The following is a 21,887-nucleotide window of genomic DNA, read 5'->3' on the forward strand; positions in this document are numbered from 1 at the left end:
CAATTTTATTTCATTACAAGAATTACCACATACCCATATTTCAGCGTAGAAATGCCGCATTTCCCCCGTATTTCCCCCGTATTTTTCGCCTGCAGCTGCACAACGTCCCGAAGCGCCCGTAGTCATGACAATAGTCAGTGTAACCATGGCTACACAATGGCTGCACGAGACTAAAGGATGGTTTTCAATAGCAACGGAGCCGGAGTCGAAGTCGTAATCGGAGTCGTAAGCTAAAACGGTTACGACCTAGTGAGAATCGAAAATTGGAGCCGTAAGCGGAGTCATGAGCTCAACGGAATCAGAGTCGGAAGAATCAGAACGTTTTCATTTCCTTCCGATTCCGCTTATGACTCTGTCGTTTTAGCCTATGAATACAGCCCCCTCTCGTCGCTTCCGACCGGAGGGAGTTCGGGAGCGATGGGAGCTAGGGTGCTGCAGTCGCAGGCTTAGATTAGCCTCTGAAGCGACGACAGACCGGATATGGCTCAAAATTTAGACCTCTGTGGTCTGGACTCGTAAGATTGGTGGTTGCGTACGGGAGGCTCGACTGCATTTGCAAGTTAATGGATAACCTGCGATCAGGCGTTTTTTTTTATCACTGGTTAGTTTATGGACCGATCCGTTGGCGAGAGTAACGCCGGCGAAAGTGAGAAGGGTAATGTATTAGATGAATGCATTGCTCTTCGTATAACAAGAAGGGTGTTTTAAGAGGAAATCCTCCAGGACTTCGAGTAGTTATTGGACAAAATTATGTACCAAAACTATTTACACCTGATTGCAAGCTTTTGTGTTACTGCTTCAATTATCTCATCGAAAGAAATCTTTTCTAACAACACCAAACATCGAAAACTAATTTCGAAGTTCCACTGAATTCCCATGAATCGCTTAAAAGATGTGAGCTTTTGCCCATAGCTTGTGAACTTTGAATATCATTTTCTCAGACTCTGATAAGAAATTGTTGTACCAGAATTATTTCCACCTTATTGCAAACTTTTTTGTTACTGCTTCAAATATCTTATCAAAAGAAATCTTTTCTAACAACACCAAACATCGAAAACAAATTTCGAAGTTCCGCTAAATTCCACTGAATCGCTTAAAACGAATTTCCAAAATGGCTACACGTGAGATTTTGGCTATACCTTGTGAACTTTGAAATTCATTTTCTCAGACTCTGATAAGAAATTGTTGTTGGTGTTATCACGGATAATTACTTACATCTTTACCTTTTATTAAGGGTAGGAAATAACGCAATAGGATTTAAATTATTCTGGTACTTGATTTTTGTCCAACTTTAATAAAAATTACTCGACTTCCTTGTGGATTCCGTCTTAATCTTTTACCGAATTAACCCCTTTTGGTGCGTAACCCGATTTTTTTTTCGGCATAAGGTGCTACAGTCATTGAACCACTTGTGACATTATCAATTTGCGTGCCATTAGATTTTTGTGATAAGCAACTGACACAGATAGGATAGATCATTTCACAAGACCGTCCAAGCAACTGACACAGATAGGATAGATCATTTCACAAGACCGTCCATTTTGAATATCTACTGCTTTCTGTAAGAGTTAATCGAAATTAAAAACAACTGAAACATGATCAGTTTTTGGTGCAAATGGGTGGTAAAATAGGCCAATACACTATTGATCAATTGATCAAGGTATCATTACCACTAATTAAGATCTAAACCTTTGCAGTTGGTTAAAAGGATGTCGCAGTAAAGAGAAGAAGGTAGCAAGAATAAAATGACCCAAAAAAAGGAAAGGAAAAGGAGCAAGAACAAAATCGGAAAGGCGTATTTGCTAAAGTAACAATCAGAATCTGCAGCGAGCTTCAATGTATAACAAAAGCCCTCTAAGGGGACACGTGGTTACGTCTCTGTAGTAAATAAGAACGACAATGATGAGAGAGAAGTTGTATGTTTAGGTTTATTGGAGAGTACTTTATTTTGCAATTTTGACGAGACAGTATTTACTGGTGTTTTATTTTCGCGAGTTGGACAAAAAATACGTAACAAACATTGAAAATATGTCAAAAAAACGTTAAAAATACGTTTTGCAGGTCTTCATTTCGGTTAACCTTCAATCAAGTAAGCCTGTTGGTTGAAAGCTCTTTTAATTTGTACGAGAAACATCAATTCAACTTAAAATTGAACTGTGATGGATTCGAGAGAACTGATAGCCTAGCGGTTAGAGTAGTTGCTTCTGATGCGTGCGAGTCCGGGTTCAAATCCACGCCTTCCTTTTTTTTTGTCTGGGTAATATTTTCTTTTTTCTTATTTTCTTTTTCTAAGTGTCTAGCGCAATTATTGCATTTAGCTGAGCGTGCAAGTCCTGAGAACTCCATTTCAAGTTCGTAGTTTGGGTTATTAAAGTTTCGTCTATGTCAAATTGCGAATTTCTTCCTTGGCAAACGACGCAGAAACGAAGACTTAAAGACCTCGATGTCCACTTGTTTCTGCCGTTGAGTATTCTCCAGATTCATTTCCTTCAATTCTAGACTTCAAAAAAATGTCTTTTAATCGTTAACGGACAAAAAACATTGCCTCGAACGAGCCTACAACAAACGCCATTTTATTTGTTTGGTCAACCATGCGTGAGTATAAAAGGACATGGGAAAACGAGCCTGCAATGTCGTATACGTTCTGACAACGTGGTAAAAAGAAAAAAAATCCGCGTACTGCGTGGTACTTTTAAGACTAAAAAAAATAAAAATATGGTTCTTACTAAATGAGTATTAAGTCCCTTTCGAAAAAAAATTAATCTTCCATATGTTTCGGGATCAGCACTTCTTCTTCCACTAAAGAAGAGTTCTGACAACGTGACGGTCAGCAGTTATCCCCATGAAAAATCTTACGGACTTACTAACAGACCCTCTAGCATAGTACGGTTACTGACGTAACCACAAATCAAAGTGCCCGTTGGGCTGTCTCGTGTTACAGATCAGTAAAGTAGCACTCGTTGCTAACAATCATATAAGCTCAGAAAAACCATCTCCGGATTCTACAATATTAATTCTCAAATTTTATTTTCAAGCATTTGCAACAGCTTGTGCTATACCAGCATCGCACCATGTGCCCTTTCTTCACATTCTACTCAAATAGTCAAACCTGTCCAACTGTCCTTCCAAAAACTCAACAAAATCTTCGCAATGATTCACATATAATAACCTTGATTAAATTATTAATTCTCAATACGCTTTTTAGTGCAGAATGCACTATTGTGATGGTTTGGTGGGTTGGCGTTTGCTAAACCCCTAAACCACTAAGCCACTAAACCGCTAACGCGGTGTAAACTTTTAATCACCAATTAATTAATTAATATCAATTAATTAATTATTTCTGTAAAGGGGGGAGGGGATGGAGAGCACCTGACCGTGTGCCCTTGGTAAATCGGGGAGTACATTACGATACTTACAATTGAAGAACTCAAGGTATATATTTGTTTCAGAAAGCACTATGCTCTCCTTGTGGTACAATTCTTTCTGGAAAAAAATACTTTGTGCTAAACGCATGCGCAGATCGGTCTACATCACGAACATTGAGTTTTTCTTCTGCAGAAGGATTCGAGTAGACTCCGTGGCCCCAAGTTAAAACCACAAATTAATTGAATTAGACACTAAGGCGTCATAGCAGTTCATGTGAAATAATTCTTGATATGGCAACGCTGTTTTCTTAGAAAAGGTGATCTAGCATCTCATAATTAATTGATAATATCTGTGTTATAATCAATGTCGCCTTGTTTGCAGAAAATATCTCAGTATCTCGTTTGCTGTTTCAATATCAAAGTGAAATTCAAGCTATCGAAAATTAAAATAACAGGGACGTGTTTAGAAATTTTGTATTAAAGCCTAACGTGGTGTGCTTGTGCTTTTCAATGCGGTTGAATTCCTGTAGAATCCGTGGCGTTAATGTAATTAGACTTAAAAGGCATCACAGCGATCTGCGAGAAAAACAACAATATCATGTTACATCCGTCAGTTTCTTTCCTTTGATTTGTTCTCCATCGGTTGAACTAACCTCCGTTTTATTTTGTAAAACCTCTGCCGCTTTAGTGTTTGAACATGCTTTCGTGACTGTTCCGACATTTCTTGGAAGAAATCTTCACACTACTTGCTTCTCGGCTTCGTGCTTGAGTGAGCGTGTGACGTGTTCACCAGACCGTGGCGAGAGCATGATCTGGTGCACGAAATGCTTTAGCGACAATTTCGGGGAAAAAGCCGCAATTTTTAGCGACAATTTCGGGGGAAAAGTCGCATTTTCGACATTTTATGCTTTGTAATTAATAGTTTGTGCTCTGCTCGTGCGCTGTTCTGAAAATTTGTAATTTTTTAGGTCTTTTTCTAAATGCTGAAGGGGACGAATGCGATATGATTCTTGTAGAATCCGTGGCGTTAATTTAATTAGATTTAAACGCATCATAGCAGTCTAAGAGAAAAACAAAGGTGTCATGTTACAAACCTTTGTACGAAAAGCACAAATATCACGTTTGCTGCTTCAATACTGTACTGAAAGGTGAACTCATTTGACTTATTCTCAAGCGAAATTACCCTGGAAAATTATTATCATGCTGTCGATTGATTGACCATATTGCATTCTGTACTGTCCTTTGAGTCTCTGAGTTAGAACTTCCAGCGCAACTTGTTGATACAGCTACCTAATTAGTAAGACATAAGTACACTGAACAAAACAAATTTGTTTCCCGTTTCGCAGAAACCTATATTCGCACTTCCCTTAATGGTTTTATTCTGTATCTACCGCGTATTCAATATACTGCTTTCCTATTATGGCCTGAATGAAGTTTAAACAACCTACCAAAACGCAAAATGAGATACCACTTCAATTTTTCTGTTTGCGTGATAACTTCACTTAATATTCTCCTTTTGACACATCATTTGACATATCTGAAAAGTGCTCTGGCGCCAACAACCCTCGACCCGATTGTACACTACCCCCCGACTACCCACTACACAGTATCTTCGACAGATGTTGCCCGAACATTCAGTCTTTGTTTAGCAAGAACGTCACCTGACACTACACTTGAAATCTAAAGCCGAAGTGGTGAAAAGCAAAGCAAATTAGTTTCCTGAGAAGGTTTTTCGACGTAATTTGCTTCTCACTTCTTTCTAATGGGGATCTGTTTTATCTGGAGGCATTATGTATTAAATAGAGCCGTGAGATTGTGGCCAAGGAAATGTCTAGAGGTCATTGCATTTATAGTCTGCGCTGCGTGGTTTCCTGTTTGTTTCACACTTCTTTGCCACATGTTTTGCTAGTTTAGTTTGTTTTTGCTCAAGTCTATTTGTAAAATACGCTTTAAACTCTCGAAATTTACGCCGTGGAAGGACAAGATATATGTTCCGTGAAAACGTTGATTACTTGCATTTTGTTGATACTGTTGCAAGATGTATTGTGTATTATCACTTAATATATCTTGGTCCGGCTTCGCAAGTGACAACCGGAAATGAATTTGATTGCTTGACGCTTAAAATACTTTATCCCTGGTCCTCTTCGTGCCAAATTTCGAGTTCAGTGCTCGCCTCATTTCATCCCAGACCTTTCGTGCTTCTCTGCTCTTCAGGCGATCGAAATTATCAGCCCAAAGACGAATTAGCATTTTCTGATCATCGTCGGACCCATTTGTCGTAAGTTCTCTTTGCCGGTCCGGATTCGGGAGAAGATGCTGTAGATGTACTTGCAACAGCAACGGGACTCGTCGGGGAGCTCGTTATATCGCTCGATGCGCTCCCTGGCCTGCTTTGACTGCCTTCACCCACGTTTAACTGCAAATGCAGTTCATTCATAAAAGGGCCAAACTGCTGTTGCTGCTGCTGCTGCTGATCAAAAAAGTAACCGGATAAAATGGTGTTGAACTGAGAAAAAAGCCACCTCCATCCATGATCGAGTGTTCTAGCGAAGTTCCCGCGCTTTGTGATTGCGTGCGACCATGACCTTCAATGTCATTTCCCTGACAGGTTCTGTTATCACTGGAGACGGCTTCCTTTTTTATTAAAGACAAAATTTTGGAAAATCGGCTCGCTTTTTTTTTTAAGTGGAGGTCGCACTTAAAAATCTCGCGTGTTGATAGATTTTCACCGCAAAGTAAACAAATTCTTCCAAAAAATTTTTTAGTGCGACCCGGCCCTAAGAAAAACAAACAAAAAGGAATTATGAATTTGACTTTGTGACTTCAAAATATCATATCACGTTCTGGAAAGCGTATACAATTAACAAAGCAAAGCAAATTAATTTCCTGTTTCTCAGATAACGATAATCGCACTTCCCTTAATCCTTTTATTCTGTTTCTACACTATTCATAATACGCCCTTCCTATTCTTTACTGAATAAAGTTTAAAGAAACGAACAAAGCCGAAGATGAGATACCACATCAATATTTTTGTTTGCGTGGTAACTTCACTTAATATTCTCCTTTTGACACATCATTTGACATATCTGAAAACTGCTCTGACCTCAACAACCCTCGACCCTAACACGCACCAAAATGGCTTTCTTGTAACGCAAACAGAAATTTAACAACAGCTTTTCAGCCAGCCGCATACTTTAACAATACCCACCGCAAATATAATATCAAAACACAAACCTACCGTAAAGATAAATTCATTTTCCATGTAAAAAACTACCTATTTAAGCAACATATGTGAGATAAAATCTCCTTATCAGATTTGGCGGTATTACTAAAGATGATACTTCATGTAATATATTACATTATTCACATACCTTAGTAATCCAAACATTTACACCATGTCTCACACGTGTAAATAAGCACGTTTAAAACTCGACAAGAGAAAACGCGCAATACGAAGAACAGCATCCCGATGTATCTTATCAGCAAAATGTATCTATGTAAATATGTCTATTTCTTACCTTGTTTCCTTGCTACTTTATCACTTCGTTACCTTACGAGAGGTCTTACACAAAGCACTATCCTGAGCTACCAAGTCCCCTCGGATAATCTCGTGTTACGTCACGGCGACGTAACACGAGACAAAAAGGCTTTACTGGCGAAGTTTATGGGAATGTAGCATCATAGTGCCCAAAAAACAATTTAACGGTGGAAAAGAGCTATTTGTTTTGATAAAATTCAGCAGCGAAAGGATTAACTTAAGAAACTAATGGGCCGAACAGGCTAGTTCAATAACCTTCTTATTACTTGGGCTATTGTTATAAGAAACAATAAGCGCATTGAGTTTTTTTTTAAATGCGCCCACAAAAACTTTACATCATCATCATCATCATCATCATCATCATCATCATCATTATTATTATTATTATTATTATTATTATTATTATTTTACAATTTTACAACTAAATATGAAACCAATTCTTGACATAATGCGTGTTGCGGACAGTCACGTTTTTATTTTTGTTATGTAACACAAGTCACGTTTGCGGTTTTGTTTGTACAGACACAACTTGATTGATGCCTGTGGATTGACAACCTGATTTTCCGGTTTTAAAATTGTTTTGTATATTAAGTTTCTGAAGATTCAATTTCAGTTGGAATAAATGGTTTAATCGAGCAACAAGCGTGAATTCAGTGCGTCTTCAAAACATGGCGCCCAACGTGGGGCACTGATTCACGACATTGGGGAAAACATGACATCGACAGAAGGGGATCAAACTGAGCCGAATGAAGATCAACTTCCAAAGGAGGATCCACTTCCAAGACTGCGAGCGACGCGTGCGGGTAACAAGGGAGTTGTTACTAAGCTCATCGGAAAAGCCGACACAATATTACATGGTGAAAATCCACTCGATCAACAGGCAAGGAATCAATTGGCGCGAATCGAAAGGATTCTAAAGGAAAAATTAGAATTAATTCATCAATTCGACGAGAAAATCATTGCGGTATGCAAGGTCGAGGATATCGAAGAGGAAATCGAAAACGCTGAAGATTTAAAAATGCGCGTAATGGATGCGATCGAAGCTATTTCACAAGGAACAACGCCCATTAACCCGCTTAGTTCAAGTGAACCCTCTAACCTCGCTCAAGGATCTCAAGGATCTCAAGGAAAGGACGATGTTTACATTCCTCCTCCACCACCTGGATCGTATTCAGCGAGTCCACCACTACAGCAGCAAAACTCGGGAACTGGAACAGAAACTCCGAAAGTGGCTCGAACAAAATTGCCAAAACTGACACTTCGTAGGTTTAAAGGAGATGTTACACAATTCCGCACCTTCTGGGACACGTTCGAAAGTGCAGTTCATTCTAATCCTGGGTTGACAAACGTCGACAAGTTTAGCTATCTTGTTTCGTTATTAGAAGGTAGTGCATCACGCGCGATTGAAGGTTTGCCAGTAACAGAGGAAAACTACGAGTCAGCAGTGGACATCTTGAAAAAGAGATTCGGCAAACCGCAGCAGCTTATTTCCGCTCATATGGAAGAGCTTCTTAAACTGAACATCTGTACGGTGGATAAACCAGGCCAACTTCGTTTTCTGTACGACAAAATAAGCGTAAACATCAGGGGACTTGAAGCTCTGGGAGTCAAGTCGGATCAGTATGGCAGCTTGCTTATTCCAATCATTATGGCGAAACTTCCTGCCGAAATTCGCGTACAAGTGGCGAGAAATACGTCTCAAGACGTTTGGGAAATCGAGTCCTTGCTTGATCTTATACAAAGTGAAATTGAAGCGAGAGAGATTAGCGAGAAGATAAAGGCCGCGACCGAGCAAGTTAAGCGTCCACCGCCCCCCAAACCTCCGTTGCCGACAGCTGGAGCCTTTTTTGGTGCCACTTCAAAGCCAGAATCGACTGTTCCCAAATGTGTTTACTGCACTGAAAGACATTTCTCAGCGTCTTGCAACAAGGTAACAGATATCAACGCCAGAAGAGACATTCTTAGACGCGACAAAAGGTGTTTTATGTGTTTGAAGAAGGGACATTTAGTTGATCAGTGCGACAAGAGTTGTAGAAATTGCAAGCGAAGGCATCATCAATCGATTTGTCAAGCACAATCACCCGGTGAACAACTGAATTTTCAGCCACCAACTCACAAGGAAAATTCGCCTCAAAGCGAACCGGAGACACAAGTTCAAAATTATGGCAACGCCACACGAGTCAACACGGCTAATGCAGAAACCCCAACAACTCAGTTAACAACTTCGACGTCCAGTAACAAGGGAAGTGTTTTGTTGCAAACGGCCACTGCGATCGCCACAAACGACGAGGGAACAAAATCGACCACAATCCGTGTATTATTCGACAATGGCAGCCAGCGGTCGTACATTACAGATAATCTGCGATCAAGGTTACAACTGAAGCCTCTACAAAAGGAAAAGCTCAATCTTAACACATTTGGAGAAGCAAGGTACAAGAAGCAGAATTGCGATGTGGTGAATTTACAAATACGAAAGTCTTCAGGAAGCGATGATGCCATTAACATTTCTGCTCTGACATTCCCCGTTATTTGTTCGCCTCTACCTGGCAAGGTCTCAGTAAACTACCCACATTTGGATGGATTGGAGCTAGCGGATGAGCCGTATGATGCCGAAGGTTCGATTGATATGCTGATCGGCTGCGATTATTACTGGGATTTTGTAACGGGGGAGACAAGACGAGGAGACGAAGGTCCTATTGCTGTAAAAAGCAAGCTCGGTTGGCTGCTGTCCGGTCCAGTCAATGGAACACTCGATCGAAGTTATGTTTCGCATTCAAATTTAATAATCGAAGGCCATGACGCTCTATTTGCCCGAAACGAAGACGACGTTCTCACGAACACTCTAAAGGACTTTTGGGAGACTGAAGCAATTGGCATTAAGGATTTGGCTCAACCTGAAACCGAAACCGACGAATCATTCAAAATCGATGTTGCATGGAGCGGAGACCGATACGAAGTCAAATTACCGTGGAAAGAAGATTGTTTGCCGCTATCCTCCGACAACTATCTGTTGTGCGAATCTCGACTAAGATCTTTACATCACAAGCTGCGCAAAGACCCGGAGTTATTAGCAGAATATGACAAAATCATTCAAGACCAGTTATCCAAGGGGATAATCGAGAAAGTGCCGAACGAAGATTCAAACGAGAAAAACGCTGCGCAAAGTCATTATTTGCCTCATCATGCAGTCGTAAGAAAGGATCGTGAAACTACGAAGGTTCGAATTGTGTACGATGGATCTGCGAAATCTGGTAAACAAGAGAAGTCACTCAACGATTGCCTTGAAACTGGGCCAAATCACATTCCACATGTTTTCAATATGCTAGCGAACTTTCGGAAAAACCCTGTCGGTATCACAGCTGACATTGAAAAGGCCTTCCTTATGGTGGGAATTCAAGAGGATCATCGAGACTTTCTTCGATTTTTATGGTTTGGAAACCCAACTTCCGATAAGTCGCAGATTGTACAATACAAGTTCACACGGCTGGTGTTTGGGTTACGCCCCTCGCCTGCTATTTTGGGTGCGACAATCTTGCATCACTTGCAGCTCAACAAACAAAGTGACCCCGAAATTGCTGAATTATTGGAACAATCTCTGTACGTGGACGACCTGTTAACGGGGGAGTCAGACGAGGAAAGAGGTCTCGCTGTTTACAAGAGATGCAAGAAAGTTATGTCAAGTGGAGGATTCAATCTCAGAAAGTGGCGATCCAATTCGAGAAAATTACAAATGGAAATTGCGAAATTTGAAAGTTCACCAGGATCAACAAACACACAACAGGAAGTCATGAATGTCAACAAAGAAGATGACGAATCATTCGCTAAATCGAGTGTTGGTTGTGACTCAACGACTTCTGACAACGAGGATACAGTGATTAAAATTCTAGGAATGAACTGGAACACTCTCACTGACGAAATGTTCTTCAGTTTTTCCGACCTTTGCTCATTTGCGAGTTCACTTCCTCTCACCAAGCGATCTGTTCTCAAGGTTACGGCCAAGATCTTCGACCCCATGGGCTTTTTGACGCCTCTGACAATAGATATGAAGATCTTGTTTCAAGAACTTTGTATCAACAAAACAAATTGGGACGACGAATTACAAGGAACTTTGCTTAACCGATGGAAATCGTTTCTCCAAGATCTGAAGTTTATTGACAGCTATCGTATTCCTCGCTGCTATTTCTCTCGACAACCTGTAACCATTCAGATACATGGCTTCAGTGATGCTTCAGAACGCGCCTACGCCGCGGTGGTTTACATTCGAAACACGTACAGCGATGGTCGAGTCGAAATTAAATTGGTCGCTTCAAAATCGAGAGTTTCTCCTATCAAAAGGCAGACAATTCCTCGATTGGAGTTACTAGGAGCATTAATTTTGGCCCGTCTTGTTAACAAGTTAAAGTCTGTTGGAGCTGAATACCCTACCGTTCTCTGGAGTGATTCTACAACCGCTCTTTGCTGGATCAAAAATGAAAGAGTATGGAAGCAGTACATCGCTCAAAGAGTAGAAGAAATTCGACGTTTAACTCCCAAAGATTTATGGAGGCACTGTCCAGGAGAATTAAATCCTGCCGATCTACCCTCACGAGGACTATCGGCGAAAGAACTTTCTGACAGCAATACATGGTGGAACGGTCCGAGTTTTCTTTATCGACCCGAGACTGAATGGCCTGAAAGCTCTCAGACGGAACCATTGAATGAAGAAATTTTACAGGAAGCAGTCAAAAACGTACCAGATGTAACGCATTCCCTTGTAACCACTGTCTGCGATAAACTCAACCCGAAGGTTGACCAGATAATCGACATTGGGCGGTTCAGCAACGTAACGAAATTATTTCGAGTAACCGCATATGTAATCAAGTTCATCAACAAACTCAAGAACCGAACACTTGAAAACCGGAAAGGAGAGTTCGAAGATTTAACAACCGCCGAATTGAAGAACGCCGAGAATCTGTGGTTACAATCGGTTCAAGCTTCGTCATTTGCTGATGAACTTGCTTTCTTAACGCGAAAGGATCCGAAATTAACGCCACCTACACGTGTTTCACAGTTTGGACTGTTTCTCGACGACGATGGAATTATCAAGTGCAAGGGACGGATCACAAATGCTCCTCTATCGGTTTCTACAAAAACTCCGATACTTTTACCATCCAAGCATGCCTTCACCAATCTCACGGTAAAACACATTCACGATTTAGTCAAGCATTCTGGGATAAGAGACACGCTTACAACCCTACGAGAACGGTTCTGGATTCTACGCGGTCGGGAGACAGTTAAGAAAATCATTCGTCACTGCGTCGTCTGCCGACGTTTCGATGCAGCTCCATGCAAACCACCACCGTTCGCTGACCTTCCAAACACCCGAGTCTCAGACGACCCACCTTTTACTAATGTTGGACTCGACTTTGCTGGGCCATTCTACGTAAAGGAAAATGCCAATAACGCTGAATGTATCAAGGTTTACGTATGTTTATTTACATGCGCTTCAACGCGTGCAGTGCACTTAGAGTTGACCCGCGGACTTGGAGTCCAAGATTTCCTTCTGTCTTTCAGAAAATTCACCAGCAGAAAGGGACTTCCAGCTAATCTTCAATCTGACAACGCTAAAACGTTCAAGTCCGCAAGCAAGGACATTCGAAAATTAGTACGATCACCGGAAGTTTGGCGATATTTGACCAATAATCAAATCACATGGAACTTTATCGTGGAAAAGGCGCCGTGGTGGGGAGGCTACTGGGAAAGGCTCGTTCGCAGCGTAAAGTCTCCTATTCAAAAGACCATTGGAAGGTCTACCCTCACCTACGATGAGCTGAGTACGCTGTTAACTGAAATAGAAGGGCTGATCAACGCAAGACCGTTGACGTATGTGTACGACGACGAGGATTCCATCTCATATCCCTTAACGCCATCGGATTTGATTTATGGTCGAAGAGTTACAACAACCCCGAATAGTCAACACTACGAAATCACCAGTACCTACGATTCTCTGACAAAGAGACTTAAACATCATAGACATTTGCTGGGACAATTCACTCGCCAATGGAGAAATGAATATTTAACGAGTTTAAGAGAACATGCTATCAAGAACGCACGGCTAAATGGAGACAATAGCGCTACAGGAGTCAAAGTTGGGGACATTGTTATTCTCAAAAATGACAGCGTTCGTCGAAGTTTCTGGAAGCTGGCGAAAGTAGAGGAATTGCACCCTGGCCGAGATGGAAAAGTGCGAGCAGTTTCAGTTAAAGTTACGGGCACAAATAGCAGTTCAATTCAACGATTACGACGACCCATTCAACATGTGGTTCCGCTCGAGGTGAAATCTTGAACTGAACTGAGAAGCTTAAATGTTACTGTGTACAGATATACATTTTTTTATGCTTGTAAATAACGCGAACATTTTATAAACATCGAACATTGCGATGACAGATACAGTCTTAGTTTTCAAAACGAATGTAGTTGACTCACACTGAGGTGAGCAACTAGGGGGAGTGTTGCGGACAGTCACGTTTTTAGTGCAGAATGCACTATTGTGATGGTTTGGTGGGGCTGTCGTCCGCTAAACCCCTAAAGCGCTACAGTGTAAACTTTTAATCACCAATTAATTAATTAATATCAATTAATTAATTATTCCTTGTGGAGGGGGTGGGGGTGGGGAGCACCTGACCGTACCCCTAGGTAAAACCTGGAGCACATCTACGTTACTTTCATATGAAGATCTCAAACGTATATATTTGTTTCAGAAAACCCTTTGCTCTCCTTGTGGTACTACTCAACGTAATTTACACCAAACGCATGCGCAGATTAGTCTACGTTGTTTTCTGGAACTATCATGAACATCGCTTGTATTACGTGTTTGCGGTAGGCTTCCTGCAGACTTCTTGGCGCCAAGTAAAAACCGCAAATTAATTAAATTAGATTTTGAGATTTTCACAGCGCTTTCGTAATTAGGTATGCAAAAACTTGCACCGGGATTTTCGGCGTGAACACCTGATAACCAGGAAACAAATATCCTAGCTGTACTGCGTTTTAAAAAACCTGTCGAAAAATATGTTTTTTGATTAGATTTGTTTCTTTAGTTTTTGAGAATCGTCTTTCGTGCAGTCTAAACCGTAACTTAATTAAATTAAACAAATGTCATCGATGCCGCCGTAAAACAAACAAAAAACAAAAGTTTCATGTTATCGCATTTTCAAGGAAGACAAAAGTATTTTGTTATAAACGAACAAAAGTGTCGTGTTACGTTTGCAAAGATTAGCGTAAGGAACACCTGGGAAAGAATACAAGTAGCCTGTGAACAGTTTTTCCGAAAGTAAAATAAAGCAAATAAACACGAACATATATAAAACATCATACTTTCAATTGTTCCATATTGCATTCTGCACTTACCAAATCATCGAGATTTTTATTTTTGTTATGTAACACAAGTCACGTTTGCGGTTTTGTTTGTACAGACACAACTTGATTGATGCCTGTGGATTGACAACCTGATTTTCCGGTTTTAAAATTGTTTTGTATATTAAGTTTCTGAAGATTCAATTTCAGTTGGAATAAATGGTTTAATCGAGCAACAAGCGTGAATTCAGTGCGTCTTCAAAACAATGCGCGAAACAGCGCGATCGTGTTGAGTAAATTCAAGCATTTTTAGGCCCCTTTGCTAGAAAGTTGAACAAATAAAGGCATCCAAAGAAATAATGCATGACCAGATTTAAATAAATCTCTACCGAAGAGAAGAAGAAAATTAATCAATGTTTTAAGAAATAGAAAATAGACGAAAATAATTCGTAAGCGACACATGGTCTGATAAACGGAAAGCTCTTTTCGTTTCGGTCCAGTTTCCTCAACATTAACTTACAGAGCATGAAATATTATTCAGAAATAGTAAACAAATGTATGGACCAGAAGGATGAATTAAGTCCTATCAATGTTTAAAGTTAAAAGTACGTAGCCAGAGAAGTAATGCTAATCTCTGTTACAAAAAGTGAACAAACTGATATTTTGGAGGATAAGCAAAGCCCATGTTTAATTTACCGTGGAAAACAGTTTTCAAGGCTTTTGCCTCAACCGTTGTTAATTAATTCCTTAGCTAGATGTTTCTTTTTCACTAAAAACTCATTTTTTTTTGTGTCCATTCAGTTTTTCCATTCAGGTTGTTGTTTTTCTTGCTGCCTTGTTTTTTTCTAACTAAATAGCCTGCTGATTTGATGGTTTCTGTTAAATTCTGTCTATTACATCTTTGATCAACAGTGGGCTAACGCATGAAACAATTTTTCGGAGTGACAGCTTTTTTATGTGTTCGCAAAATGCATGCACGCTGGCTTGTACAGGTAAGGTATTTATTTTCAAAACACCTCATTTTTACTCCAGTAAAAAGCTCTTCAACGAATTGTCTAGATCGAGCTGGGCGATGCTGAAAAAAGCAATAAAGAAACACCCATCGGCGCCAAATCTATTATCTGACTGATTTAATAATGTCAAAATTAAGGATGAGACTAGCTAGTTAATTCTTCCGTCAATAAAATCGCCAACTGTGGAAATAATTTGTGATTGCTAAAATTTTTCAGTCTTTTTCGTGTAGTTGAGTTACTTTTTTATCTTGTCAAAAAATGTCCGAGTTTCCAGCTGAAGAATAGCAAATTAGCAGAATCAAGGCGCCAACTAAATGAAAATTTGTGACGATGAACTTGGGGTAAAATTTAAAATTCCATCAATTAAAAGTCAAACATTTGTCTTTAAATGAATTTAAATTTACAACCCCGACGGAGACCAGATCATTAAAAGAGTTTTCATAATTAGTGTATACTTTAATTGCACACTTTTAAAAAATCTGCAAAAACAAGTGATCAGATATTTCAGCCCGGATTGATGTTTCAGTTTCCTGTCTTGTAAAATGCATTTCAGTGTAAACTATTAATTATGCATTATTCGCACTGTAGACTCATGGGCGCGACGTTTATCCTTTTAAAAGCTATATAAGTTTGTGCGACGCCAAAGAGTTTCGATTTCAAGTGTTTGGGCTAAATAGGGTAAGATTTTGACAATTTTAATCTGAAATATGCCTGTATAGCTTGTACACTCTAGTCAGCAATTAATATTAGGTATAATTTTTGGACTGAGGAAACCTTTAATGACTGCTAGTATTCATCCCTGAAGAAGTTCGATTAAAAAAACGTCGGGAATTTGAAGCTCTAGTCAAATGTTAACACAAAGTAAAGGGCAGTTTCTGGGTCTTAAATAGGGTATTAATGTTTCGGTCAGGTATGAAATAGGGATCGAAATCGCAAGATTTTGGTCTGAAATAGAGTAAGGGAGGTTTTTGGAGAGCGTGCACACTGCACCACCCACTGAATTTTCGAGGAGCTTCCCCGCCCCAGGCTGTTGACTGTATGGTATGCTGTTCTCTGTGCCATTTAATCTCGCAAGTCATTTAGCTTAGAAAAATATCATAAAAGCGCATTATATTCCTGTTTGAACTGTTCCTCAACTTTTTAAAAAGAAAACAATATAAAAAGTACTCTGCTTGACCTTTACCGACCACAAACAACTGAACGAAATACTGATTAAATTCGTTTATCAACAAATAAGAACATGCAATCTGCTTGGCGAGTTTTCTTTTTCTTTCAAAATCCTAAAACAAAATGTACAATGCTAAATATTCAGATAATTTATGAGCTTTTCCACCGACTTACGACGCATAAACTTCTACAAGGGTATGTTTAAAATGAAACCCCCGTAACCATGACGTGTCCAAAGGGATTTAAAATCAATAATTTATGGTACGGCTGAAAACCTTCTTACATAAACTTTTTCAGAGGTAAAGGTCGAAAGACAACAGTAAAATTTACGGATTGCCCATTTTCAGAAAACCACGAAAGTTTTAGTAATCGGTCTGTCAAACAGAGGAATTATAAACGGGCAGTTTACCGCATCCATCGAGCTATGGATGCTCGCGGGAATTATTTTAGAGAGCACGAGAGAAGTGTATTAAAGCAGGTAAGGGTTGCTCAAGGCGCGGCCGCGGAGAGCAAATGTAGCTTGCCGAGTCCTTAGCAAACCTCCCAAGTGTACCCATAACTCGATGGATACGCAGCCGTGACATTTAACATTTCTTTTATAACATGCATAGAGTAAACTGAAAACGAATCTGGAAAATCCTACCCTCATTTCTCGAGGCGCGCGACAGAGGAAGTTTATTCAACTAGCTCCCTAAATAATGACTCAACGCTTTTTCGGCATAAAATGATTAGCTTACTACGCCTTCAACTTACTAAGCGGGGAAAGATTCTATTCCATTCCATTTGCTCAAACGAGCTGAAGATGCAGCTATTCGGTTTATCATTTATTTTATTTTTCCCGATGACATTTCAGCAATTCGTGGACTTCTCTCGTGAAATTTCGACAAAAGATATTTTTCCGCTTTACCTCTTCTTTGAATACAAACCTGTTCAGCCAATTTACAATTCATCTTGCGTGAATTTGGAAATATTATCATTGAACACTTCCACTTTGTATTTAATACTTACTTAATGACTGGTCTCAAGGAAAATAGGGAAAACCTCGACATAATAAGGTTGTCGCTATTTATTTTCATAGCTTCATTGCGTACAATTGCACATCAACCTAGTATGTCCCTGTGGCATAGGCAGTAATTGCTTTTGACGTAGAAGCACTTACTAGTTGACGTCTAATACTACGTTATTTGGCTACTGTAGGCATTTCTGTTGGCATAAAAGAAAGAGAAATGGATCACTATTTAAATGGATCTATTTTGCTATGTCACGCGTATTTTGCGTTCGTTTTTATCGATTGTAAACATTACTAGCAGGTGTGTTTACAGACAAAAGCTTTTTTCAGCCATTTTCACATGAGCGGTAAGCCCTTTCAAGAAGACGATCGATCGCAAAAAGATCAATTCAAATGATTTATATCTTTATATGAAAATGAGGTGATGAAATTTAAGCGTATGTAGGTCTACTAACATACGGCCGGCGCCAGCCAGTTTTTTTAACGTAAAAAGGATTAAATTGTTAGTTTTAATATCCGCTTTATAATCAGGCGTAATCTTGGCGATCCGTGTTTCTTTATGGCTTTATGGCTTATCATTTCTTTCTACTTTATCTACCGGTTAGTTAACTGTTATTTTTCGGTTCCATTCTGTAAGAAGATTATTTTGTAATGCAGAGTGCCTTCCACAGCACCTTTGATTAGCGCGCAATTACGTTTAAAACTCCGAAAATACACATTGAATCATGTTTTCTCCTGGCAAATGTCGATATCCGAAATAAAAGCATGTAATATCCTAAGACAAACATCGGAAATTTCACCACTGACAAGCTTTCACTTCATTTGAAGGGTGTGGTAGTGCATGCTACTCAAACGTTGGAATTAAAATTGGAGAAAATAAAGCAAATTTCTATAAATTCAAACCACTTACTAGAATGTTTTTAACACTTTAAAGAGTCAAAGCGCGTAACATAAGGTCATTGCCCTGAAATAGAATACAATTTTAATTTTTTTTTTAGGGAATAAATTTAAAAAAAGGGGGTTTTTTATTTTTAACAAAAAAAAAAATAAAAAAAAAAAAAAAATTAAGGCAGAATCTATTCATTACATTATATCGTGCTGCTTTATATTATTGGTTTGTACACATCTCAGCCTCTTACGGAATTGTCATTGGTTTTTCAATACGTGTTTTGCATTGAAGGTAAATGTAATCAAAACTAAAACGTCGGAAACCATGCAAGTCTCTTCAAGACATTTTAGCTTTTATGAGAGTTATATATTCTCATTTCTCTACCAGGCTTAAAATAAACCATGATCGTTTCTTTATAAACATTTTTATGTTTAGTTCTGAGCTACTAAACACCAAAATTGATGCGAGGGTGAGCAATAATGAAATGACCTACGCGTAAATATTTTTGCCCTCAAATGAAAATGTTTTATTAAAACGATTATCAGATGCGTCATAACTTTATTGTGATCATTCGAATACGATATCAATTACCATTTTCAATATTTTTTGTTGACATAAATATTTATGAATGCAATTTTTATATTTGCCATTCGTCTAGATCACGATCAAGTTGAAGTCGGTTGTAGGCTAGGCCACAAGGAGATCTCCCTCAAAGTGCTGACTGTAATTGGTTTCTCCTTCACCTGGCCGAGGTAAAAAAAACCTTCTTTTACGACATTCAACAAGGTGAAATGGCAAATAATACCTCTCTCCATACAAAAGTCAGCCCGATAGCAGGCGAGCTTTACTTGAAGCTTCCAATTGGTTTCACAATCTTCGAAATCGGCCTTCCAATAACCATCGGCCTTTTGGGTGTAGTTGGAAATGTAATCGTTTGCGCCACCATCATTAGAAGACCGCAAGTACTATCGGCAATGAACCAATATCTTCTAAGCTTAGCATTTGCAGATTTGGGCGTTTTATTGTTTATTCTTCCCGTGGGTGTCTTGAGAATTCAATTTCCATTCGAATGGGTTCTCGGGAAGGCGCTCTGCTTGTACATCACACCCTGCTCCGAAATGTTCTATTGCGCGTCAATATGGTCGATCACCACGATTGCAGTTGAACGCTACGCAAACATCGCCTGGAAAAAAATACGGATTGGAGGAAGACGGTCGTTAAAACGATCTCGGGTAATTATAATCACAATTTGGGTGATTTCCTTCGCTACAACATCCCTACCGGTGTACATTTATCGCGCGTACGATTCAAAGTCGCGAAGATGCTATCCGACGTTTTCCATAACCTTTTACCGTGGCTTCGTCACACTCAACGCCATGCTACAGTACGTCCTGCCACTAAGCATTATTGCCTTCTGCTACCAAAGGATCGGTAAAAGAGTGTCTGAGCGGTCAAGATTGTTTCAAGAAGAAACTGCAAACCACGCACAAGCCGTGAGGGAGCCATCATCGATGGTGAACGCCAGAGCCATATTACAGCAAACCAAGAGAACACAACGGATCCTCAAACCACTGGTAATCTTGTTCGCTTTGACAATGCTTCCTTTAAATATGTTCAACCTTGCCGCAGCATATTGGGACAAATTATTTTATCAGAACTACCTGAATCTTCTTCTTTTGGCGATCTTCATATCAACCTTCACGAATTCTGCCGCTGATCCGCTTGTTTACTGCATAGTCAGCAAAGAATTTCGCACGGAGGCCAAATCGATGCTACCCCGCTGCTTTCGAAGACATCTCGGAGGGCAAAAACAACGCGATTCTACATTCGGGAAGGGAAAAAGATCTGCAGGCACCAATGAATCACTGATCGGTGATCAATACGAAACAAAACTCTAGATTTAAAAAGTCAGCCATAAAGTCTACATTTGAGCAAAATTTAGATGGAAATAAAGTCGGAGACGGAATACTTTTAAAACCTTCTAGGTACAAATTATAGATTAGTAAATAATAAAGATCACAAATTATAGATTAGTACAACATTGCATATGTATATATTTTAAACCAAGATCTAGATTAAGTGGAAAAGATATAAAAACTAGAAACATTGGCTTATTTGTACTAATCTTTTTATGTGACAGGGGAGTACAAAACAAAAATGGTCAAAAGTCTGAAAAAAATAAATTAGCCATAATCTATAGCCCTCTGTTGGCGAAACGTTTTAGCCTTTTAAGTTTTATCACATTGCCATTTTCAATTTATTAAACAGGTGGGTAATACCTACATTGTACAGAATGATGATTATCATATTTTAGAGATTATATAAGGTAACCATGGCATGTCTGCTCTCACAGTTGAAATGTGGCCTGAATTTAATAACCATTTAGTCGCGGTTTTGTTAAGATGATAAATCACCAATAAAATTTATCATGATATACCTTATCAAACTGTTTAATTTAAATGCAATAAAGCTTTCATCCTGTACTTTGATATCGACCGCAAAAAAGGTGAAAAATTGATTAATTAAAACCGTGGCGCCAGTTTTGCGACTATAAAAGTTATCAAGGATCTTTAATAAGGGCTTGCGACCCAGTACCCATGGGTCATACTTCTTTGTACGGCGAACCCTTAATTGATAAACGAACTAAATACCTATATATGAGTGAATTATATATGACAACTGTGGATAATAAGTCTAAAGTGAAGAAATTTGTTTAATTGCAAACACGACTGCAAGGGTCATTTCTTAATTTTGTGCTAGACTTGGAGAAGTTCTGGAGAAACTTGGAGAATATTTTTAACAGCTTTAGCGTTGCCAAGCCACCACCTTTGAATTAACTCACTCCGGTCACTTTTACATTGGGAGCCCCCGCCCCACCCCCATCAGAGCCTGTTCATTCACAAACAAGAAAAATATTAATTAATCATTAAACATAAATGCCCTAATATTCTCTTTTTCTCGTTATTTTTATATTGGAAGGCCAGCTCTGTCTTCTCCTGCGAATGCAGCCGCCTCTCCCTTTCGACTGCTTTAGCGAACGAGAACGAACGTACAAAACGGCCGAGACCAATACGAGCCAGCTGTAATCACAGACCAGTGGTCATATCACATATTCCTTTAGAAGCTACTTCTGATCTGAGAGTTTTATCACCTTTCAGCTTAATGTTCAGCGAATTGTAAACCTGTTAATGTGGAATTATGGTTTCTTTCTCTTTTTTTTTTTAACGTGTCTATTGTTTTCCTTTATTCTCGTTTACACTACAAGCCAATCAGAATGCTAGAACTCCGAGGTTCAACAGGTTGTATATGCAACATTTTTTTTACCATAATGAGTTGTTTATGTAAGCTATTTGAGGAAGCGATAACTGAACCCGAAAGATCTATCTTGTAAATTGATTTCTAAGATTATAGTGGCTTGCATGCAAGTGTATACAGTGAATAGGGAGTTAAACAGCCGCGAGAGCGATGCCGATTAAAACAACAAGGCTACTGGCTCAAACTTTAGTTGAGATCACGGGTTCTTTGTAACAGTGTCGCCTTAACAAAAAAAATAGGTCCACTTTGTGTGCAAACA

At 39.3% G+C, this 21,887-nt stretch overlaps 2 protein-coding genes across 2 annotated transcripts; both read left to right on the forward strand.

Annotated features, from left to right (window-relative positions):
* The first annotated feature begins 7,615 nt into the window (after positions 1–7,615).
* Positions 7,616–14,474, forward strand: LOC144647099 (uncharacterized). The gene is made up of 2 exons (XM_078506853.1): positions 7,616–13,408; positions 14,302–14,474. Exon 1 carries the CDS (start codon positions 7,616–7,618, stop codon positions 13,226–13,228), a length of 5,613 nt encoding a protein of 1,870 aa, XP_078362979.1. The 3' UTR covers positions 13,229–13,408; positions 14,302–14,474.
* A 2,311-nt stretch (positions 14,475–16,785) lies between these two features.
* On the forward strand, positions 16,786–21,502 carry LOC144630552 (neuromedin-U receptor 2-like). The gene is made up of 2 exons (XM_078488914.1): positions 16,786–16,893; positions 18,972–21,502. The coding sequence occupies exon 2, from the start codon at positions 19,105–19,107 to the stop codon at positions 20,209–20,211; it is 1,107 nt and encodes a 368-aa protein (XP_078345040.1). The 5' UTR covers positions 16,786–16,893; positions 18,972–19,104; the 3' UTR covers positions 20,212–21,502.
* Positions 21,503–21,887: the final 385 nt, after the last annotated feature.

This window comes from Oculina patagonica, chromosome 1 (genome assembly GCF_052425735.1).
Source record: "Oculina patagonica isolate OP01 chromosome 1, crgOcupat, whole genome shotgun sequence".
Classification (NCBI taxonomy): domain Eukaryota; kingdom Metazoa; phylum Cnidaria; class Anthozoa; order Scleractinia; family Oculinidae; genus Oculina; species Oculina patagonica.